Source organism: Trachinotus anak, unplaced genomic scaffold (assembly GCF_046630095.1).
Source record: "Trachinotus anak isolate AG129_WGS33_773 ecotype Australia unplaced genomic scaffold, CSIRO_AGI_Tana_v1 ptg000012l, whole genome shotgun sequence".
Taxonomy (NCBI): domain Eukaryota; kingdom Metazoa; phylum Chordata; class Actinopteri; order Carangiformes; family Carangidae; genus Trachinotus; species Trachinotus anak.
In genome coordinates, this window is record NW_027273863.1 from 16,990,492 (window position 1) to 17,011,625 (window position 21,134).

General features: G+C 41.6%; 2 protein-coding genes across 4 annotated transcripts in view; one reads left to right on the forward strand and one right to left on the reverse strand.

Annotated features, from left to right (window-relative positions):
* Positions 1-17,116, reverse strand: part of rock1 (Rho-associated, coiled-coil containing protein kinase 1) — a 30,760-nt gene extending 13,644 nt beyond the window's left edge. The window contains exons 1-9 of one of the 2 annotated variants that reach the window (XM_071492092.1): positions 16,241-17,116; positions 6,474-6,555; positions 4,357-4,457; positions 4,096-4,233; positions 3,789-3,964; positions 2,635-2,719; positions 2,297-2,441; positions 1,944-2,082; positions 743-834 (exon numbers count right to left, since the gene is read on the reverse strand). In XM_071492092.1, the coding sequence (XP_071348193.1) occupies positions 743-834; positions 1,944-2,082; positions 2,297-2,441; positions 2,635-2,719; positions 3,789-3,964; positions 4,096-4,233; positions 4,357-4,457; positions 6,474-6,555; positions 16,241-16,333 (1,051 nt within the window). In that variant the 5' untranslated portion in view covers positions 16,334-17,116. The remainder of the gene's footprint in view (positions 1-742; positions 835-1,943; positions 2,083-2,296; positions 2,442-2,634; positions 2,720-3,788; positions 3,965-4,095; positions 4,234-4,356; positions 4,458-6,473; positions 6,556-16,240) is intronic. The other variant, XM_071492093.1, reaches the window with a different exon arrangement.
* Positions 17,117-17,220: 104 nt separating this feature from the next.
* The window catches only part of greb1l (GREB1 like retinoic acid receptor coactivator), a 44,824-nt gene continuing 40,910 nt past the window's right edge, over positions 17,221-21,134 (forward strand). Inside the window, exon 1 of one of the 2 annotated variants that reach the window (XM_071492090.1) lies at positions 17,221-17,240. The gene's annotated coding sequence lies outside the window, so the exon portion shown is untranslated. Of the gene's footprint in view, positions 17,241-19,565; positions 19,706-21,134 lie in introns of those variants that run through there. The other variant, XM_071492089.1, reaches the window with a different exon arrangement.

Below are 21,134 nucleotides of genomic sequence, written 5' to 3' on the forward strand. Positions count from 1 at the left end.
CATGAACACAGCTGTAAAATAATATCAGTTAACAATCAAAATGTTCATTCTTCATCATTAAATCACTGAAATAATAGATGCAAATATGCCCCTGACTTATATGATCGCATTAGGCCTTGAAAATGCTCAAGTTTATTGCCCATTTTCGACTTTGACTTATTTTTCTCTCCTACCAGCATCACTTCAAACACAGATTTTCTTTTTTTTATCTATCATACCAGCATTTTGAGTTAGATTATCTGGGACAGATAAAAGACATGGAAACCAGTGTTTCAATTTTCTCTGCAGAGAAACTCTCTTTAAAACAAGGGGAACCAGCCAGCTAGCAGAGCTGATCAGCCAGTGGAACGACAGGGGTGGCCAACACCAAAGTGCTGACTTCAGCCTAGTAAAGTATTAAATATAAAGCCACTAAAGGACTGACTCTAGCTACTGGATTTAGCTGTACATTTCTAATCTCTCTCTGCTCCAGTGTCAATCCCAGCGCATTAACATTTGCATTGAACTGCTTCCCCTGTTGTTGGCCTCAAAAATGCTGTGCTGCCAATTATTACTCTGAGCAGGAATCACGTTCGGTCTTGGATAGGATGCTGAATGAATGGCTCGTCTACAAGAATTTCCTGCAACTGTCTGTAGTAGGTCAAATGGAAAACATGAACTCAGGCTGCATGATTGAAATAACAGCGAGCAGACGTGGGAGGTGTGAAGCTATCTGTGGTCTCAGCAGTGAAAATGTTCTTACTCTCTCTGATGTTCTCCCATGTCCACTGGTCATTCTTGAAGAAAGGATGTCTCTTGATCTCGTCTACACCGTTACGGCCGAGCCGGACTTCCCTGTAGGGGTCAGGAGAACACACTTGGTTTGATACTTGATCATTTCAACAGTTCTGCGTGCAGGGCTTAAAGCAAGGAAAATGTCTGTGCCTGAAATTAGAGCTACTTCGCTGGAATAAGATGCTAAAGACATAAACTAGCGAGATGTAGGCGACAAGCCAGACGGATGGCGGCTGTAGACCCATCTCAGAAAGACAGGAACACCAAATCTAATTGTTTCTAGATGTGAATCATATTCACTCCAAAGATTCAAATGGCAGAAAGATGCATCATATACCCACCCTTTCCTCACTCAGAAACCACAGTGTGGTAACTGTATCCAAGTCATAAACCCCAGGCATAAAGAATATCTGATATGCCCATCTTTTTAACTTTTCAACACTTGTTCCTCTGTTGGTCTCTAGTGTCCTTAGGCAAGATATTGAACCCCACGTTGCCCCTGATGGCTGACCCATCAGTGTATGAGTGCGTGTATGAATGGGCATATGTGGCAAGTATTGTAAAGTACTTTGAGTGGTCAGTAAGACTAGAAAAGCACTATATAAGTGCCATTACAATTTAAACACTGTATGTGGCATAAGAGGTCTACTATTGTCAAATGATTCCCAAATTAGTCCAAAACATGAAAGCAAAAGGTGATTTTTTCAGAAGGAGCAAGGTCAATGTATTACTGAGCTAAATTACGGTTTTTGTTAATTAAGCTGGTCTAGTTTATTCTTACAAAATATAGCTTTCCTCCTGCCTGTATACATACATATACTGCCATCTTCTTGCTACAGTTGCAACAGTTAAAAAAAAAAAAAAAAAAAGAATATTTTCCAGAGACATATAATTATCTATTTGTGAATCGAAAACAGCCCCCGCACAGTGCTGGAGAACTTTCGGCCGAGTGTGTGTGAGTGTGTGTGTGTGTGTGTGTGTGATTTATAAATAGCAGTAGAGGAAAGCAGTGATAAATGATGCACAGAGGCACTGCTTCTTTGGTAGTATGAACATTTCTATCAGGATTCTTTCCACAGACGGTCCTCTACACCAGAAAACACTTCAAACCTAAACAAAGACAGGCTCTACAGATAAGGACCCTCTTCATGATCCAGTGGTTCTCTAACCTGTCAGTCAGGAAAGCACAGATGAGATTCTTGGCATCGTTGGAGATGTCGCTGTCTTCAGGGAAGGTCAGGGCATTTTTGTGGTTCATAATTTTGCTGTAGGTCCCCACCAGAGAGTCTGCATAGAAAGGAGTGTCGCCTGTGCACAAGACAAACAGCTGGTGGTTAGTGAAATGTCCACAGGAAATTTAATCAAAACAATAAAACTACACTGAAAAAGATAAAGCATGTCAACAGTTTTGTATTTTATCTTGGAAGTAAAGGTAAAAATGATCCAGAGTTTTTGTTATGATTTATTGAAACTTTATTGTAAACTGTTAACTGTTTTAGCAAATATTTAATCAAAAACTCACCAACTAGCATTTCGTACAGGAACACTCCCACTGACCACCAGTCACACTCTCTGCCGTAATAGCCATCTCCTCCTTGGGATTTCAGTACCTCAGGTGAAATGTAGTCTGGAGTTCCCACTGCTGTGTCGCATCGTACCATACCATCCTGAGGGGAGGGAAAAAAAAAAAAAAAAAAACAAACATCAAATACAATCTCAATACTTTTCCGGAATCAAAATAAATGTCAAAAATGGAGAGATGTTAATCATCAGGAAACTGATGTTGAATATTTATACTTGAGATAGTATTATCTGTGTAATGTGAGACATGTTATGTTTGAAGGAAACTGAATGTAATACCTTGTTCATTTTCATGCAGGTTCCAAAATCTGCCAGTTTTAAGTGGCCTGCTTTGTCTAGCAACATGTTATCAGGCTTCACATCCCTGTAAAGGTTAAAAAAAAAAAAAAAGCCATATCAAACACATGTACAACTCACAAACATTACATCAAACTCAAACATATACCAAGGAAACTGAAGCACTTTGCAGGAGGGTATGTGTGCCATTAAGGTTAGAGCTGCTTGAGCCATTTGGGAAAACAGCTCTCCAAATCACAACTGTCTGATGGTGCTGCACTCCACTGCAGCGATAGGTCAGATGTAATGAGGTATGAAGCGAGCTGGGAATTGAGAGAGCAGAATTTTTATGCTTTTGAAATTTCCTCTCGCTACAACTTCTAGCAAGGTACGGTAATGGGAGAACAGCAGAGAACTGTTTACTACAACTGTCAAGGTGTCAAGGTGTGTTTTCCCATCATTGCAGCTGTGCACAGAGCATATTGTGCAGAATAATATTAGCTACCATTAAACAAATGGGGAAAAAAAATATTCTATGCCTGTTGTGTATAAAAATTATATCATATTTCCACGTCTAGTGCAGAGAGATCAATCGAGCAAGCACCATAGAACTGAACTGAATAGAAATACAGTTTAAATCTCATATAAATCATTGACAATGACAAGAACTACAACTCATTTAAAAGCCTGTAACTGGTTTGAGATTCAAGTAGAGAAGAAGCAAAGAGTTAGTTTTTATAATATAAATCCAGAGGGAATTTTGTGCCTGAGTAAATGTAGTCTCAGTTGTGAAAACAAGCAGTACTGTAGCATGAGACCTATAGTTAGAACACTAGCAGCTAGCATCAATGCTATAAACAGTGCCTCTGTCCCTGAACTACTTCCTGCTCATTACAATGCCCCCCTTAGATCATAGGTTGCCACCACACCTTCTAGATCCCACTGCATATCGCACAGTTGTTAAAGACCATAAAAGATAAATGATTTTACACATTCGCTTCAAAAGTCCTTCTAAACAGCAACTTAAGGAGTGCCTCACAGAGGTAAGAAACAGCAGTTTCATTGAACATCAAACCGCATCCATGTGTTCGACTGGAGCAAATTTCAAAGCCAAACCAACAAACACAATAAGGAGAAGGTAGAAGTGTTCTCATTACCTGTGAATGAAGCCCATGGAGTGGATTCCATCCAGAGCCAGCACCACCTCAGCTGTGTAAAAGCGGGCCCACTTCTCTGGGACGTCATAGTTGCTCATCAAGTTGACCAAGTCGCCACCAGGCATGTATTCCATCACCATGTAGAGGTAGCGATCATCTTGGAAAGCAAAAAAAAGCTGTGGAATGGGGGGGGCAAAAAATGATCAGTGAAAAACAATAAATATCAACAAATATCACCTCAGACTCACATGAGGCTGGGCTGTTATAACATCAAACTGGGCCATGCTTATACTCTATCACATCATACCTGCACCACCCACGCACTGTTGGCAAAAGCCATGATGTCTCTCTCCTCCCAGAAGAAAGCAGAGTCTGACCTCTTGATCATCTCAAACTTGCTCAGCAGCTTCATGGCGTATACTTTGCACGTGGCTTTGTGTCTCACCTGGAAAAGATGATGATGATGTGACAGTCAAGTCAGAAATATATTATTTTTGAACCAATTAAACAATACTGACTATATTAGAGGTTTAAAAAGAGTGTTACTTAAAAAAAATGGTATTCTTACCAATTGCACCTCTCCAAATGCACCCCTTCCAATAACCTTAACCACCTCATAGTCTACTGCTTTCATGCGTAGATCACGAATTTTACTAATGGTTTCCTTGTCTGGAAAAAAAAACAAACAAAGACAAATGTTAAAGAAAACTGAATCTATGCAGGGATGTATGCTCTGCTTCAGTTACTGCTCTGAACTACAAGAGGAGTCTTATCCTTGCACTCTGACGCATCAAGCCAAAGTTACAGTTGGAAAGATGATACAGTATGAGGTGCATGAGAAACCACCAACTTGCAGATGGTGGTCGTTTTTGTTATTAAAATGCAGTTTCTACTGGTTACATCTTGAATGCAAGATCACCCCCAAGATCACCCGCCCCCCCCACTCTCACTGCCACCTTGTTTTTATTATCTCACATCATTAGGTGTCATTTAATATCTACACAAAGCAAAGGCCGACTTTCATAGGAACATCCAGCATGTTGGCAAACAGAGCAGACCTCTTGCTGATGTAACAACGCTAGTTCCCCTAAGGGAGGTAGTATTCACTGTTCAGCCAAATTTGGTCAAAGCTGGACTAGGGGGATAATTTTCAATTCACATGGGTCACAACTGGCACGGGAATGCATGGAAAAGGGGGGGTGGGTGCAGGGGCATCCAAGTTCAATCGATCTAAAAATAAAACGCAAGCCCTGAGCTATTAGAATAAGAACATTTGAGAGTGAGTCATTTCCACTCTGTGCTGTGGTTCCTGGGATCATGATCCTTACTGGAAAAATCCCAGAGGACCAAAAAGACATATGAACCATGTTTAGAAATGGTGCAAATAGCATTTTTATGTTGCTGTGTGTGGGGAGGTGGAGGAGGATTGTTTCCAGTAGGTCCCAGCATGTATACAGTGGAGCAATCAGCTGATACGATCGTAGTGCAAAGCACAATGTATGGAGGAGAGAGATCAGAGGAAAGAGCCCTTCAGGCAACGCATGCAACTGAGGACCGGTGTCTCACAAGACAGCCAGTCCATTAGTCCATATCCATCAATGCATTTCTAACACTTGGGTGCTATTCACAAAAGTATAGTACCAAGAGTAATAGAGGAGATGCCTAATGGCAGTTATTGCCAAAGGGGTTTACAGTAGCTTGGATTTATATGCAAATATAGAACTATGATTTTTAGTTTTCCTCAAAGTCCTGCTCAGACCACACAACCTGACAAACATCAACTCTTGAGTCACGTGGTGTTAACAGGCTGAATGTACAGCTGCTGTTGTGGACACAGTGAGAAATCCACATACAAAAATCTGTGCACTTCCACAGCAGACAGTGCAGACAGCGTGCTAATCACTTTCCCCTGTCAGAAATCACTCCCTGATCCATACTGCACAGAAATATGAATCTTTTTGAATAGATCTCTGTGCAAAGTGTTTCTCTACAGGGGGACTATGAAGAAAAACCAAAGAAAATGAAAAGAGATACAGAAGGCTGCAAAATCTGCCACAGAGAGGGAGAATGTTTTGGGTTATAACAAGAGGAAGAAACACAGGAGACAAGGAGAGCAAGCATATGTTGGGTTATTGGTGTTTTGTTAAATGGCATGTTTGTCTATGTGTAATTCAGGAAATTAAATACGTATATCCCCGAGATATAACATTGGTTCTTCGCCTCCCACCTCAGACATTCCTCGATGTACAAGAACAAGTTTTGCGATAAACACTGTAACATGATAGGTGCCATTTCCCAGAATTGGGCAGTTATCCTAGACCTGTTAAGGAAAGGTAGATTTCGCCTCACTCTCAGCCATTGATACTTTCTGTTTTTCCTGAAACATAGTTATGGGGATTCCCTAGTCTGGGGGGACTGAGAAAAAGAGAAGCCATCGCGATCGGCATCATGTGGGTCACCAGCCATTTATGAAAGCCCCTTTGTTGGGGCCACTAAGCAGCAGACACCTATTGTGTCCAAGCCTACATAGAGGCGGTGACCCAAAAACAGTCTTCTTTTCTGAGCCTAGGCTTGTACCCACATGTAACCGGGGTCTGCAAACACAAATGGTTAAAGTGAAAGACACGGAGAGATCAGCATTAAAAAGGAGGACATGAGGAGAAAAGCATGAGGCGAGCTACTTACATCTATTCAGAAAGTTGTCAATGCTCTTGTTTTTCCTCAGGGCAGGGAAGTCAAGGTCGTACACCAGTGCATCCAAGCCATCCTGGGAGGAGAGGAGAAGGGTTAACATGCAGGCAAACACATCCACACAGTGTTTACTACTCTAACAACATCCCGGACAACACGGAAAGTGCAAACACAGTGTCCTGTCAGGCCACTGGTCTTTGTAGAACGGCGATTTCAGCACAAACTGACATTAATAAAGTCTAAGAGGGTTTTAGCGCATTACAAATAACCAGATTTCATTTCTACTGTAAACATTCACTGTTTTTTCTAGTTGATTAGTTGATTAAAAACAGATCCACTAAAGCACTTCACAGCATGCTTGTTACTAAAAAGCCATTGCCAAGGTCAATTTGAATTGAAAATCTATAAAATTATTGTTGTGGGCGACCCGATAGCTAAGTCTACTGTCCTATCCAATAACAGACATAAACGCCCAAATAAAAAAAACCATTACTGTTGTAATCCCCTTTAGATGTCAACTGCTTTTTCATGTAAAACTGATATCTCAAGTGCTCACGTGTTTCCATAAGAGGCTGCAGCATGATTTACTGTAACAAAGCAATTTCCGTAAGAACTAAGCAAAGCATATCTGGTTTTATTGTTGTCAAGGTTCTGTTATTGATAGTAATGTAGTTCACAGCACATAACTCAAAGTCTGCTCATGTGAGCAAATGCCTGCTGAGAGAGGCCGATACATCCGGGGGCTTGAGTCAGCTGCTGATCAGAAATGCATTCATCAGCTATACTTCTAGAAAACCACGCAGTCAGTACACAAACATGGACAATGTGAAAAGGAGGGTGCTTCAGAGAAGTGCTACGGTTTTGCATTAGAAAGCAGGCTGATGTTAAAAAAAAAAAAAAAAAAAAAAGCAAGTGTCTGGAAGATTTCAAACACCCACCAGTCATTCTGGATGGGTGACCAGAGGCTGAATTTCCCACCCTGATCACCGAATTTCTAATAAAAGCAACTGAAGGAACTAAGTAGCTTTTGATGACTGAGGCAACAGGGTGGTGCCTTACAATAACCATACAGTGAGGCCGACTGTGTGACTTTTACAATACAAGGCTGCAACACCCACTGGAGTTATAGAAGTTACTCCTGCCTCACCAGCTCCTGACCCTCATTAGAATCCCTTTCGTGACAACTTGAGTCACATCGTCCCTCTACCACTGTTAAAACAGGATTAAGACTGATGCTGTCATTAAATAGAATTAAAAAGACTGAATAGCCATTTCAAATTATGATGCCACAGCTAAAATATTGACATTTTTAAGAGCTGTAAACAAACCTACAGTATGGGTTATCTTGCCTTAGGCTTGGCAGAAGCAGAAGTGCCACTGGTGGGATTTAATCTAATCGTCTATAATCCAGAATGGCTGCAACAAGACAGGCACACAAACACTTTAGCTCAAAACACTGTTGTGCGCTCCGTGTAGCAGGCGTGAGCCAGATGTTGAGAAGCATTTTCTGACGCTGTCACAGGTCAGCCAACCTGCATTGTGTCTCTTTAAATGTCAGAGGGAAATACTAGTTGTCCACAATTTATATAAACAAACAAGTTTATTTTACTTGTTGACATAGGTGACATCATTGCTGCACTCCCTATCGTAGCAAGAATCTTGTCATTCTCGTATTGTGAATCCTCTTCTATAACATAATGACATTTCTTTTTGCATCTCTGAGCAAAACAATGATGACACATGGTGAATCAGCAGCTCAGGCAAGGCGAGGAATCCTCTTAAGTAACTCTGCTGCTTCTGCTCAGCAGAGGAGGTCAGGGCCATGCCTCCCTCTATGAGATATAAAAGCAGCAGACGCCCTGCGGGATGGGTGGATGCAAGGAAAAAGGCAGGTGGGAGGGGAGAAAGTAAAAATGGGAGGTGAAGAATGGCGGGTGGGAAGAACAAAAGCAATGTAGGCATTCACAGAGACAGACTGTGGGGAAATTAATGAGCAGATAGGCTGTGCGCAGCACGCATGGCGGAGCTGAGAGTCATCATCTGCTCATCTTAGAGACAGAAAAAAAAAAAGACTTAAATCAACTTTCAGGAAGGAGCATTTACACAAGACAGACCTTAGGCTGGGAGGAAAAAAAGGGGCCTTGTTGGCCACACCAACTCCAGCCAGCCTGCAATGGAAAAAAAACGCTGAAGAACTGAGTCCTTCAGGACCCTAATCACAAGGCTCTGTGCTCAGCAATGCACGTTTGCATAACTTCCTGCCGCAGAGAACTCTGGACAGCCACAGTAACATTCCTTAACAGGACTGTACACGTCAGAGAGCTATTTTAGGTATGTGGCCAAACAAGTTCTCAACAAAAAGTGAAGGAAGGGAGAGGAAAAAAAAAATCCATCCCAAGTACAGAGTCACATAGTGAGCCTTATTTTCAATCAGCACTGGGGATTAACACTATGACGGAAAGGAGCAGGGAGTGGAGAGCTGGTGCATGTGGGGCTGGCTAGGCCAATGGGAGAACAAATGAAGGAAAAAACAAAGAAGACTGCCGTGCTCAGAGTCTTCTACTGAAATACCAGCATGAAAAAGGAAGCAGGTATAGTAATGAGAAAAAAAAGAAAGAAAACAAATCAACCATGCATAAAATAGAACCACAACTGGTGAACAGAGCCCAGCTGAGTGAACGAATACACTGGAATAAGGAATAAACATTAAATAAGCAATTTGAAGCAGTAAAAGTGAGTAGCACTGGGTGTGTGAGGAGCCATTGTCCCAAGTTTGCATCTCTGCTGTGGTGTTTAGCAACTATTCTAGTGGAAAGAGGGGTTGTGTCAAGATATTAGGGGCAATTGTATTCATAGATACAGAGGTGTTAGAAGTGGACGACATAGATAAAAGCCTCTATGGTGATATAATTTCTTTTTTTGGAAAACCAATTGAGAAACCATTGATGGATAAAATAACCAGGTAGGCATGTCAGTTTTTGCCTAATCTAGCATATTTAATACCTGACACCAATGCAAAAAATCATAAATATCCAACATCACCATAATCTTGCTCATATCTGCAATATTAAGAGTCTTCTATATTTGTTCATATATCTACATTTCTTTTTAAAAGAAAATACCAGACACACACACACACACACACACGGCAGGGTCACCAGGTTCAATATATAAATAAGGAACATCAGTTACCTCTGGTGACTGATTTGCGATCATCAAGGTTGCGGGTTAGAGACCAAACATCATCTGTCTCTGTTTGGTTTTAGCTATCAAACCACTCAGACGGAGCAGCCAGGAGCACCAACATGGCTCAGCCCCAGGCTACGCTAACAAATATGAGAATAATGGTCCGAGATCACTGACAAAGCTCTTTCTAAGGCAGTAATTCAGAGCAGTTTCCAGAGGTGAAACTGTTCCTAGATAAGCACTTCCACTGCACTTCTTGCAGCTCTGAACTTTCCAATGGCTCAGGAGTTTCTGTCTGCTTTCCACACAGAGAGAAGAGAAAAAAAAGGCATCAATGATTGAAATGTGCAGAACAAAATGGTGAAGAAGTGCTATAGTACTGCAGATTAAAAAAAAAAAAAAAAAAGTAATGGACAAAGGATCTGAATTCTAAATGTACATGGCTCTAGTTCTTCGGGCACTGAGATACCCTCACACACAGCAGAGACCGGCCTTGAATCAACAAGGCAAGAGCTTATGACAATCTTAATCAAATTTTATGAGTTAGCGAGACTTCGTGGTGTTAAAAATGGAACACACACACACACACACACACACACACACACACACACACACACACACACACACACACACACACACACACACACACACACACACACACACACACACACACACACACACACACACAATAATCTTACAATGTGTCCTACTAGAGACAGAGTAAAACCATGTATATGATTCACTCATTGCAACAAGCACTGGGCGGTAGCAGTCCACAGGCTATGTTTCATTATGTGGCAGTCTTGGGAAAAAAAATGGCTGGGAAAACAAACCGGAGCTTGCAGGGCTCCAGGTTATCCTATTTCTGCTGATGCTGCTTCAGGCAGAGGGCGACACATCCTTGGGATTACTAAATAATAATATGAAAAACCATCTCATCACCCTATTAATGAAATGTGGTAATCATGTTTTTAAAAAATGTATAGTTATACAAGACACACAAAGCCAGTGGTTGACATTACATATGGCAATTATTTCTTTAAACTTTAGGGGAGAGAAATCCACACACAAAAAACACACAAGCTCTTTTCCAGACATTAAAAGTCTGAGTTAAAATTTCCATGGGAGACTCAGCCACATCATCCCTTTCTGCATGCCAGCATAAGGCATGTGGACTGGCCTAAGTCGAGCCCTACTTCTCACTTCCTTTTCTGCCACCTCTTCAAGACAATATGCTTTCCACATGTGAGCAAATGTGCACACAGCCACTCAGCTCGCCATGCAAATAAAGGCAGTCCCATGGAAGGCTGCACCCATGTCAACAAAAATGTGATCATCAAAAACAAAAAAAAAAAATGAAGCCATTCGGAGCATGAAATACCACATTGCTTCCTCACTACTAACTTTCAGGTACAGGGCTTGAGGTAGACATGTAAATCTAGGGGAATTCATATTGATCTGCTCTGGTGTTCATTCATTTTGTACACTTTGGAAGTGAGTTGGTTTTTTTTTGTTTGTTTTAACCATGCACTTGGTCTTAACTCCTTTTGCACACTCGTGCTGTACATAACATCTACTGACAGGAAATCCCACTTACCTAGAAAGACTGCCTAACTAACTACTCCACTGGATAAACGGCAGTGACAGTGAACCCAGGGGTGGCAAAACAGGGGCATTCCATTTCCTTATGAGGTCCCAGTGAGCGGGAATCACTGTCACAAATGCTTTCACGTCAAAATATAATTGAGTTATTCCAACAGTGGCGGGCACTCACGTGTTTCCCACTGACCGAGCTCTGGCTTCTCAAGCAAAACTCTGCTATCTTGCCTCCACTGGCCAAAGTTTATGACCGAATAAGCATCTTATTAAACACTCGACTCAGCTCGCTTCGACCATCTTCACGGGACAGGGGTCAGAGAGGCCCTTGTAAGTGGGACAAACCAACTGGCCTTGTAGCCCTCAAGAAATGACATGAAAGGAAAACAGGAGGCTGTAAAGTTCAGTGGGTGAATCAAAAGGAAAAAAGCATTCCATTATTAAAAGACTGGATGATTTTAGTATGCATCCCTGCACATAATCAATCAGTTGAGGGAATGCGGAGCTACAAACAGCTCAGCCATTTGTTGCTCCCATAGCTGAATAGCTGAGGAGAGCAGTTTACAACTGGCAGCCCTGAACCTTTTTGACAATAGGGATGGATGAAATGGTGACGATAACCGTTCCTACAAATACAAGCTTTTCACCTTAATATGTTAATTATCTTAAAAGGAACGGGCTAGTGGTTTCCATACTATAGCCAATTAACAGCAAATTACACTGAGCTTACATAACTCCTGTCCATTTTCCAAAGCATGCAAAAAGTTATTAGCGTGTTTTTGTTGCTCCCAGGCAGTGTGCCATGAAAAGCAACTTGCAGAGACTTGAAACACATATGAAGCAGGTGATCCACCACCATGAAAAAATAGTTACTTTTGCTTTTGGTCAGAGTTACATTAGCCTTGCAGGGAATAATGCAGCAGTGAGCAAGGCCCATTTGAGGAAAAAAAAAAAAGGTGGTTCATTCAAGGATGCTGCTACATCGAAGATCCAAGTAAGTTTCCAAGTCAGTGTCTCCTGGCAGCTACATTATCGTCTGACAATGAAGAGGAACAGTATATATATATATATATATTCTGAACTTGAATTTAGCATTAAAGATAATCATGCTGCACACGTTTCATTTCGAATGATCGAAGACAAAGCAAAGCAGAAGCAGGTGACTGGACTGCACTGGCATAACCTGAAAAAATGACTGCCTGGAAGGTAAATCAACCTGAACTTTAACTAACTGGTCAAAACATATGTAGAAATGTGTACACAGTACACAATGTGACAAACTTAAACACAGAAAAAAAGATAATTTATCTAATTTATCATCTCATGCTGAGCTCTAAATGCATAAGTCATAGAAAATGAGGTTGAATAGTGTGATCTTTCTTTGGGTTACATGTCAACTAACAAGTACTGGGTGCACCCTGTAAAAACATCAGGTAGTGTTAATACTCCGTCCTACCAATTATCTCCCTTTGTCATATTGTGCAGATCTGTCTCTGTCTAGAACCAATACAGACTATAACTGCATTATCAGGGCAGGCAACACTTTGCAGGTAAGGTTTGTCCATTAAAGGCAAAGGTCACTGAGACAAGGGCAGGCACTCTACACAGGCAAGACAAGGATTGACTGTGCTCTGGCTGTTACTCACATTGGGCCTTAGCAGACTGACTGTGCAAGGCAATTAGGAAGCATGTTCAAATCATTCTCAAGGCAAAGCAGTTCTGACTGAAAACTGCCCCTCGGACTGTCAGCAGCATTTGTAGACCGTGGTTCTGCTATACGATCGTTTCCTTTGAATACCTATACTCTGAGAACTGGGCTGAATTTTGCTTGAAATGGAAACTATGCCATATTATGTCTATGGCTAAGCAACCATAATTAGAGGTGAAAAAACAAAGACCTAAACATTACCAAGTAAGAAATTTCACACTAGCGATATTTACTCTACAGCTTCTTTGCCGCACAGCACCATTAATCAGTTACATTTGCATAAATAATAAGCACTTCGTTCAATTAATCAACAAAACATTAATTATCAAAATCATTTTTAACAGACTTGTGTGTCTTCATTTGTAAATTAGCTTACAACTGTAACACTGTAATAACTGAAAACTGTATAAACCATATATGACTTACCAAAGCTAATTTTGCCTTTATGCATCAAAGCAACCTACCACACAAACTGCAGGATTAACAATGTTGTTGATTTAGCTTATTCAACTCAAACTCTAAATCACTTAGGAATAAGAGCCCTAACCCTAACATGTACATGCAGCATTCACACAGTCAATCGCTGCCTACAAATCTGGTTTACTGGCCTTGCAGTTTCCTGTAATTACCCTTATTACAGATTTAGAGTCCAAATAGCAGATGAAAGCGGGATCAAAACACAGAGAAGCTAATGCACCCCAAGTGTCAAAGTAAGAACAAAGACTGTGCCAGGAAGCCTTTATATATCTCAAATAGAGGCAAAGCCCATGCAAAACAAGTTCTAACATATCTACTCAACCATTCGAATTTACAAAATGATGAACAGACTGTGGCACTTTCAAGCGCAAAAGCAACTAGAAAATTCAATGCTTTCACAAATTGGCAAACGCACCACTTCTTCCATGCTAACGTTCAGAGGTGAGGATGTACAATCCAGACATATCAAATGATAAAATGATTGGATGAAAGCTATATATGGTTGGCAAAAGGGAAAACATACAAGGACAAGGCTCAGCCCCCTACTGTCAGTGAGCTTTCACATCACAATGTCAGGAATTCTGTCTGCTCAGATTGGCTCTCAGAAGACTGCCTCGAACACAATGACTGGAGAGGGGGCAGGCCATCCAGATAAGGCGCTCTTCTCTCCAAGCAGGATTTATTTACTGGGTGAAGATAAGGGCGACGGGGTTGGAATACAGTGCTCAATAGGCCAGCCTAGAGCTGAGTGGTAAGGTGCAGGCCAAGTGTCACCATCACACAACATAGGCCAGGGTTCTATGGGAAAAAAGTGTAAACCCAACAGTGCTATACTTAAGACAGAGAGCAAATGCCAGCCAAAGACCCAGGTACAGAAACATGGCCAGTAAAAGGCCTGCATTGTGCATTCTGATGGAACCTATTACTCATACCCAAGCATGCTGGCTGCTTTATGAGTTAAATGTCCTGATTCACGGCCTTCAGAAACATGAGTCTTCAGTCCACATAATTTTGGTTTATGGGTAGAGAGCAGAGCCCACACCCAGCTACCTCAGAGCTGCCTGCCTGGTCTCAACTCTCTCCAGACGTGCAGAATGGCTTTGGGACACACAGGGAACTCCAGGCCAGTCAAAGACAAGAGGTTATTTGATTAGCATGGAATTTTATTAAGCTGTGGGTGGAGTTGCATGGTGGCAGAGAGAGTCTCAGCAAAAGGCCTCCATTCATTGATCAGGGGAGATTGCAGAGGGGGGGAAAAGAGAAACAACACCCTTGTGTGTCAGGCTGCCAGCAGGAACAGTCCCCACAGCTTTTTGCCATTAAAAATGCAGAACGTGTGCACTTTTAGGTGAGTTTAATTGCCTCTTGCCTGCAACAGGATGGGAGGTCATGGAGACTAAGCAAGTTTTCTTCTGAAAAGACAACTATCTACTGCAGCCTATACACAAACACTTCAAGTTAGGTTAGGTGTGGGTGGGGTTTTAGAACAAGCCCCCTTCCCCAAAACAGATTGCTTCCCAAGAATTCCCTTTGCTTAGCAAGTCTATCTGCCTGCTAATATATCCCATGTCATACAGGTATAATACAGGGATTATTCATCTATGAACATATGTGCACAACACCTGACACAGTTACAATGAAACTACTGTATACAGTCCAACAAGTCCTTCCTTGCAGCTTGAGCACTGGACACTAGGAAAAAAAACCTAGGCATACCTGCAAACACAAAATGTAAACGCCAAAGGCCAAAAGCGTCCCATCCTGTAACCCATATGAATTCTGGTTTGATCACAACTGTTCCCATGAGTCACTGAGAGCCAGATCCTTGTGAAAACACTCGGTGCCACCGTCACCCAAGCTGAAAGGCTCCTGATATCAACAAACACTTGACACAACAACATCCCCTTGGCATCCACTCCACGGTGAGTCAGTTCCTGGGATTGCTGCATGCAATAAAAACCTGTGAAGGTGTTGCTTTAAGGTTTCGCACGTGGCAGGAGACGCCTTCTTTTCTCAAGACAGTAGAGTCACTTCAAGAGTTGTGGCCCATAGACAGGAAGCAGCCAGAGCAACAACTCCAGCCAACAGGTGTACTGATGCAGCTGGGGGCCTGCAGGTTACAACAGGCTTGCAGGCAGCCTATCACTAGAAGTGTGGCTTCAATAAGTAAATCTAGACAAAACAGCACATCTAGCCAACCACTTCCTAATGCTCTAAAAGGCACACTAGTGACGACACGACAATTATTAGTTTGTAGAGGATAACAAGGAAACCAACGCAGCTGATCAGACGATTTGTTTTACCTGGTCTTAACCGCAAAAAAATTATCTGACAAATTGTGTCTGTCTTTCTGAAGAACCTAATGACGATCGCCATCTGTCAGTCTTATTAGGTTACCACTGCTTTTACATTAGTTACTCTCCGTTAACTGGTGCCAGGTTATAGAGAACTGACAGCACATCGTTAAACACCAATCCTAATGCTGGCGATCAGTATCATTGTTTTTGGCTGCGAGTTTATACAGTATTTTCCTGTAGGATAACAGAGGTTTCAAACTGCTGGATGTGTTCTTTCTGCAAAACCTTACTCTATACACAATCGATCACACAAATACATGTGTTTGAAGTTAAGTGTGTGACCCGAACTGGCCTGTCGGAGTCAACATCAACACATTTCTTCAGTGAGAACTGAGGCGACTTGTTGGTCTCGGAAAGAATTTCTGCTCCAAGGAGTAGACTGACCCAGAATGGCTGACTCGCTAGCTACATAGCCAGCTAGCAAGCTACAAACTTACCAGAAGACAATCCGTATTTACTTCTGATTTTGGGTCCTTCAACATGGCATCGATTTTTTCAAATCGAGCCTCCATACTTTCCCCAGCAGACATTTTTGCTGTTAAACTCAGTCCCGGTGTTGGGTTATGAACAAAAACAGCTCACTGGCGAGGCAGAGGGCTGGCTAGCTAGCTTTAGCAGCCAGCGGTAGCTAGCTAGCCAAATGTTCCTTTCTTCGTGAGAACTTTACAGCGCACTTCACAGAAAATACATCGTTCTCCTCGAGTTTCCACAGACGATGAAACGTTTAAGGTTGCGCCGAATATACAAAAGCCACATGTTCAGAGTAGAAAGATGTTTTCCCAGTATGAGTGACAAACAACTTCAGTGGCAAACGATAAATGCGGCGACAGATTAGTCACCCTCCGCAGGATGCCACTGAGGATAAGGGCTTAAAATGTTGGTGCATCCAAACAAAAGGCTGTTAAAACTTAAATGCAACGTCTCTCTGAAAAGCACAGTTTGCGGGCAGGTTAGTCCAGGCCGGTTCCCATTTCGGTGTCGGGCCCCTGCAGAAAACGGCAAACGAATCTGACAGCTCAAAAGTAGAAGTGGTGAGGAAAAAAACTTCTGCTTCTTTCAAATTTCGATCAGTTTAAACACAGACTCGTTACAGCGGTTAACTGCAGTCCCTCCGCTGCATCTCATGCATTGTCACTGGCTGTCGACCGTTTCCCGTCCGAACTGCCTCATCCCTCCGATCGAAGACCTAGAAAATCGGGTTTTGATCTGTGTTAGTTTTCGGAAAAAAACAGCAGACGGTGCCCGATTTTCTCCCACAGCCTGACCAACATGTCCGCCTTCCTGTTCAAACACCCCGGAGAAGCGACTTCAAAATGCCAAGTACTGCGCATGCGCGGGCGCATTCAAAGAGTTTACAGATTGATGAAGGCAGCATGTTGCTTCTCCCTGATGCTGCAACAGAAATATTAGCGCCTCACTGAAAAGATGAAATCAGAGGTACGCGAGTTTTTTGTTTGTTTGTTTTGTTTTTGTTTTTTTAAAGAGTCATCAAAATTTATTTTCAATATTTCCAAAAGTATTTCGATTGAATATTCTCTTCTATTCTGGACCATAATTAGTCTATTCTATTCTATTCAACAATTCTATAAGGGTTATAGATGCTCTTCTGGGCTATAATTAAATGGCTTCTTCTGTTTTATTATATTCCATTCTAATCTATTCTATGGGTTACTGATGCTCTTGGTTCTTGACCATAAGCATTCTATTCTATTCTATTCTATTCTATTCTATTCTATTCTCGAGGTTATAGTGCTGTTCCATTCATTACCCAATACAGCTGTCACTTTGAGTTACATGAAAAGGTCAGATGGTCATCACTAATGTCTAGAAGGCATTGGCATGCCTGTGTTTTCATTTAGGACTTTGACATCTAAATTGAACAGATATTTACCCTCCTCAGTTGAGTTCCAAGTGAACATTCATGACACCAGGTCACAGGATCAGTTAGCTGTGAAAATTCCTCACCCGACTCTGAGCTGCGGAAGACGGGTTTCCATTGCGATACACCTTCCTACTGCAAAACAAACTGAAGCTAGAGAGAGGCATTCCTATGTGGGAAGTCAATGTTCTTACTGATACTAATATTTGGAATTATTACAGTTCATGTGTGTGGGTGTGTGATGATTGTTAATTATGACTGGCTTATCTATTCTATTCTATTCTATTCTATTCTATTCTATTCTATTCTATTCTAGCAAAAGTCATGCTATCATCCAATAATTGGAGCATTACTGTAAATAACATTGAAGCAAAAAATATCCTCTAAGAATCAGCTGAATATTGTTATTGGTTGTTATTGATGACATATCTAAGCTGCAGGAATACCAGCTCCAATTAACTCAGTTGAACTGCAAATAAATAGAAATAGATATTTAGTAAGGTTCAGGTATCTTCAGGTCACCTCACACCTTAATAAGCCACGCTTTGTCGTGTTCTTTCCTTTCTTCGATACAAGATGAGATTGGCTCCAAGAGGTAAAAGCTCATCCCAACTCAACTTTTACCCCCTTTATTTTTCCTCTTGTGATTGGACATGCAGTTCTGCGAATGAACAAATGACGAACAGGAAATGCTTAGGACCTGCTGTCAGTTGCTCCCTGGAGAATGGCAGCTGGACTCATGCGTGACTTTTTTTGACTGTGATTTCAAAAAAAAAAAAAATGCTGCACATTTTTTTTTTTAAATACTTGCCACTCTTTCTCATACATAAAATCAGTAGTGTAACTACATTTAATGTAATCATATAACATGAATGACTGCACGGACTTCAAGTGTGTGAATTGAAGCAATGTCAGTCATACTTATAAAGGTTTTTTTTTTCTCCCCCTGACCTTTTCAGCAGGGATCCTCTGTTCTGTGTTTGTTCATCTTGTCGTCCAACAGAGGGCGCTGTTCTACAACCTATGGTGACAGCCCTGCATGTTCAGAGGCTTGTGATCTTGATATTTACGGCTCTGAAGTGTCCATTGAACCTGCTGTCACGTCCATCTTTATAAAATATCAGCAAGTTTTGCAATGAGCATGGTGTTTGTACAACCTACACAATATGAAGTCTTTTACAGTACACCCTGCTGAACTCAGTGCATCGACTCTGTATTTCTGCAAACAGAGGGAGATGTTATCATTTGAAAAAAAAAAAAAAAAACAACCCATAATTGGAGAAATACATCATTGATTATTCGATGAGTTGTGCCAAGAAACCTGAAACGGGCAGAAACTCATTTATGTTCTATTCTGTTGTGTTTTCTTTTCCAAAAGAAAATGTAGTCCATAGGCAGGCTAATAACTTTGTAACATGCAGCTTAATGTATGCATGTAGGCAGGTTTGAATGCATGCAGGTGCGTGTAGGCATCGTATGCATGCCTGTACAGTGAATGAATGATTTATTAATAATTTTATTCCTTTTTTTACTGTGTTTGCATGCACTTATTCATTTGTTTTAACTGTGTGTTTATTTTCGTCTTTTCCACTATGTGTTTGTTAATTCCTTTTCTAATTCATTCACTTTTGCTCTCTATAGCATACCTACGAATCCTCCATATTTTCTACCCCGCTATGAAATGGTAAGGTGGCCTATCTTTGTCCAGTTTTTCCCCACAGGTTAAGCAGCCTATAGCGCCTGACCTGACGGTCCTCTCTCGTTAGTTTCAACCAGCTCGTTGCAGTGAGCCAATTGATAAATGTTTGTGATGCATTAGTTTTGCGTCCGCCTGGGTGTTTTCCTCCTGAACTGAGCCAAACGGTACGTACAGTAATTTCCTGACGTCACTTGGCGGCTCCCTCCCGGTGCGCAGATCAGCCCGGATCAGCTGTGAGCGCAGCGGCGGCGAGCGGCGGGCGGCGGGCGGTGCTGGGGACTTCACATGGACATGGCCGTATAACGCGTTTCCGTGCGGATAAAGGTAGGCATGTGTGCATGTTTGCTACGTTTCCGTACTTTCACATTCAAACACCTGCTCAGCGTCGCACCTCATGTGAAAGAGAGTGAGTCGCTGTAAACAGCAGCGGGTTGTGGACGCTGCCCGCGGGATGGTCGCTGCGCTGCAGCCTGTAGCTCCGCGGACGGGGCTGAAACAGAGGCTTGAAGTTTGCTTCGCCGGTAAATTTCCTTGGTAGATTCATCAAGTGAAGGCACAGTGCAGTTTTTTTTTTTTTTTTGTTTGTTTTTGTTTATGTCTTTATTTTTCTTTTGGAAGGGGGAGGGGGGTTTAAGAATGACGAGTGGCAGTTTATAATCCATTGATAAGCAAAGTCTCCCTGTTTGAATGCTCGAAAACACAAGCTGCCAAAACATAAGTTATTTTATTTGCTCCTTCACATTTGCTCAAGTAAACAAGAGGTATCGCTGTGGCTGTCAGTGATGGTCGCCTGCAAATGTGTGTGTAACACGTCTACATCCAACAGCCTAATCAATCTTATTTCCTATTTTGCAGTGTCATGTGAGTGTCAGTGTAGAACTTTGCTTTTTTAAACCTGTGGCAGGAAGAAAAAAAAAAAACCTCTAGTAATACTTCATTTTCAGTGAGAAGTCGATTATTTTGTCTTATGGGTATTAAAATATTCGGGCATCAGTCTCTCCTGCCTCACCTGCAGGTATTTGAATATTGATAGTGATAGTTATGCAAATACAATTTGTATTTGTGCTGATTAATCATTGTTAACAAAGTCATGCCAAGTATATACTGGGCCACTATCATTCACATGTTTGTCATGTTTGAATGCTGTTACTGTTGCCTGAGGCTCAGTGTTGGAACAGGCCTCAGCAGCTTAGATAAAGTCATATCAGATAAACATGATGTCTGTGGTGGCTTGTCATTGTAATTACAGGCAAACCAGTCTATCTTGACTACAGCCGGTCTTGCCATTCCTCTCATGTTTGATGTCCCAGAGGTTGCTTTGCTTACGTCTCCACCGCCCCCCCTTTTCTGTGCCTCCAAAAATGTCATGAGAGCTAATGGCAGTTACTTGCACATTTCAAGATCCTACAAACTACAGTGGAGGAGACATCTTGATTTTACCAGAAGCAGAGAGGCCCTATAATATGGCAACTTCATTTCCAGTCATGCCTCACTTCAGTCTCAAATGCTGAGCAGCTACGTTTCATCTTACAGCAGCATTTTAATCCAGCTATTTCTTGTCCGGTCACCTATAATTTACATTTTCAGCTCGAACATTTCCTGCTACATGATTAGAAATACTAAAATGCTGTTTTTTGTTATTGTCATTGTCATTATATCTGCCAATCATGGTTGTTTTCTGCAACTGTATCTCGTATGAAAAGTAAGCATTCTACTACAGAGAAACATCCATTAAAGCCAGACAGGTAGTGCA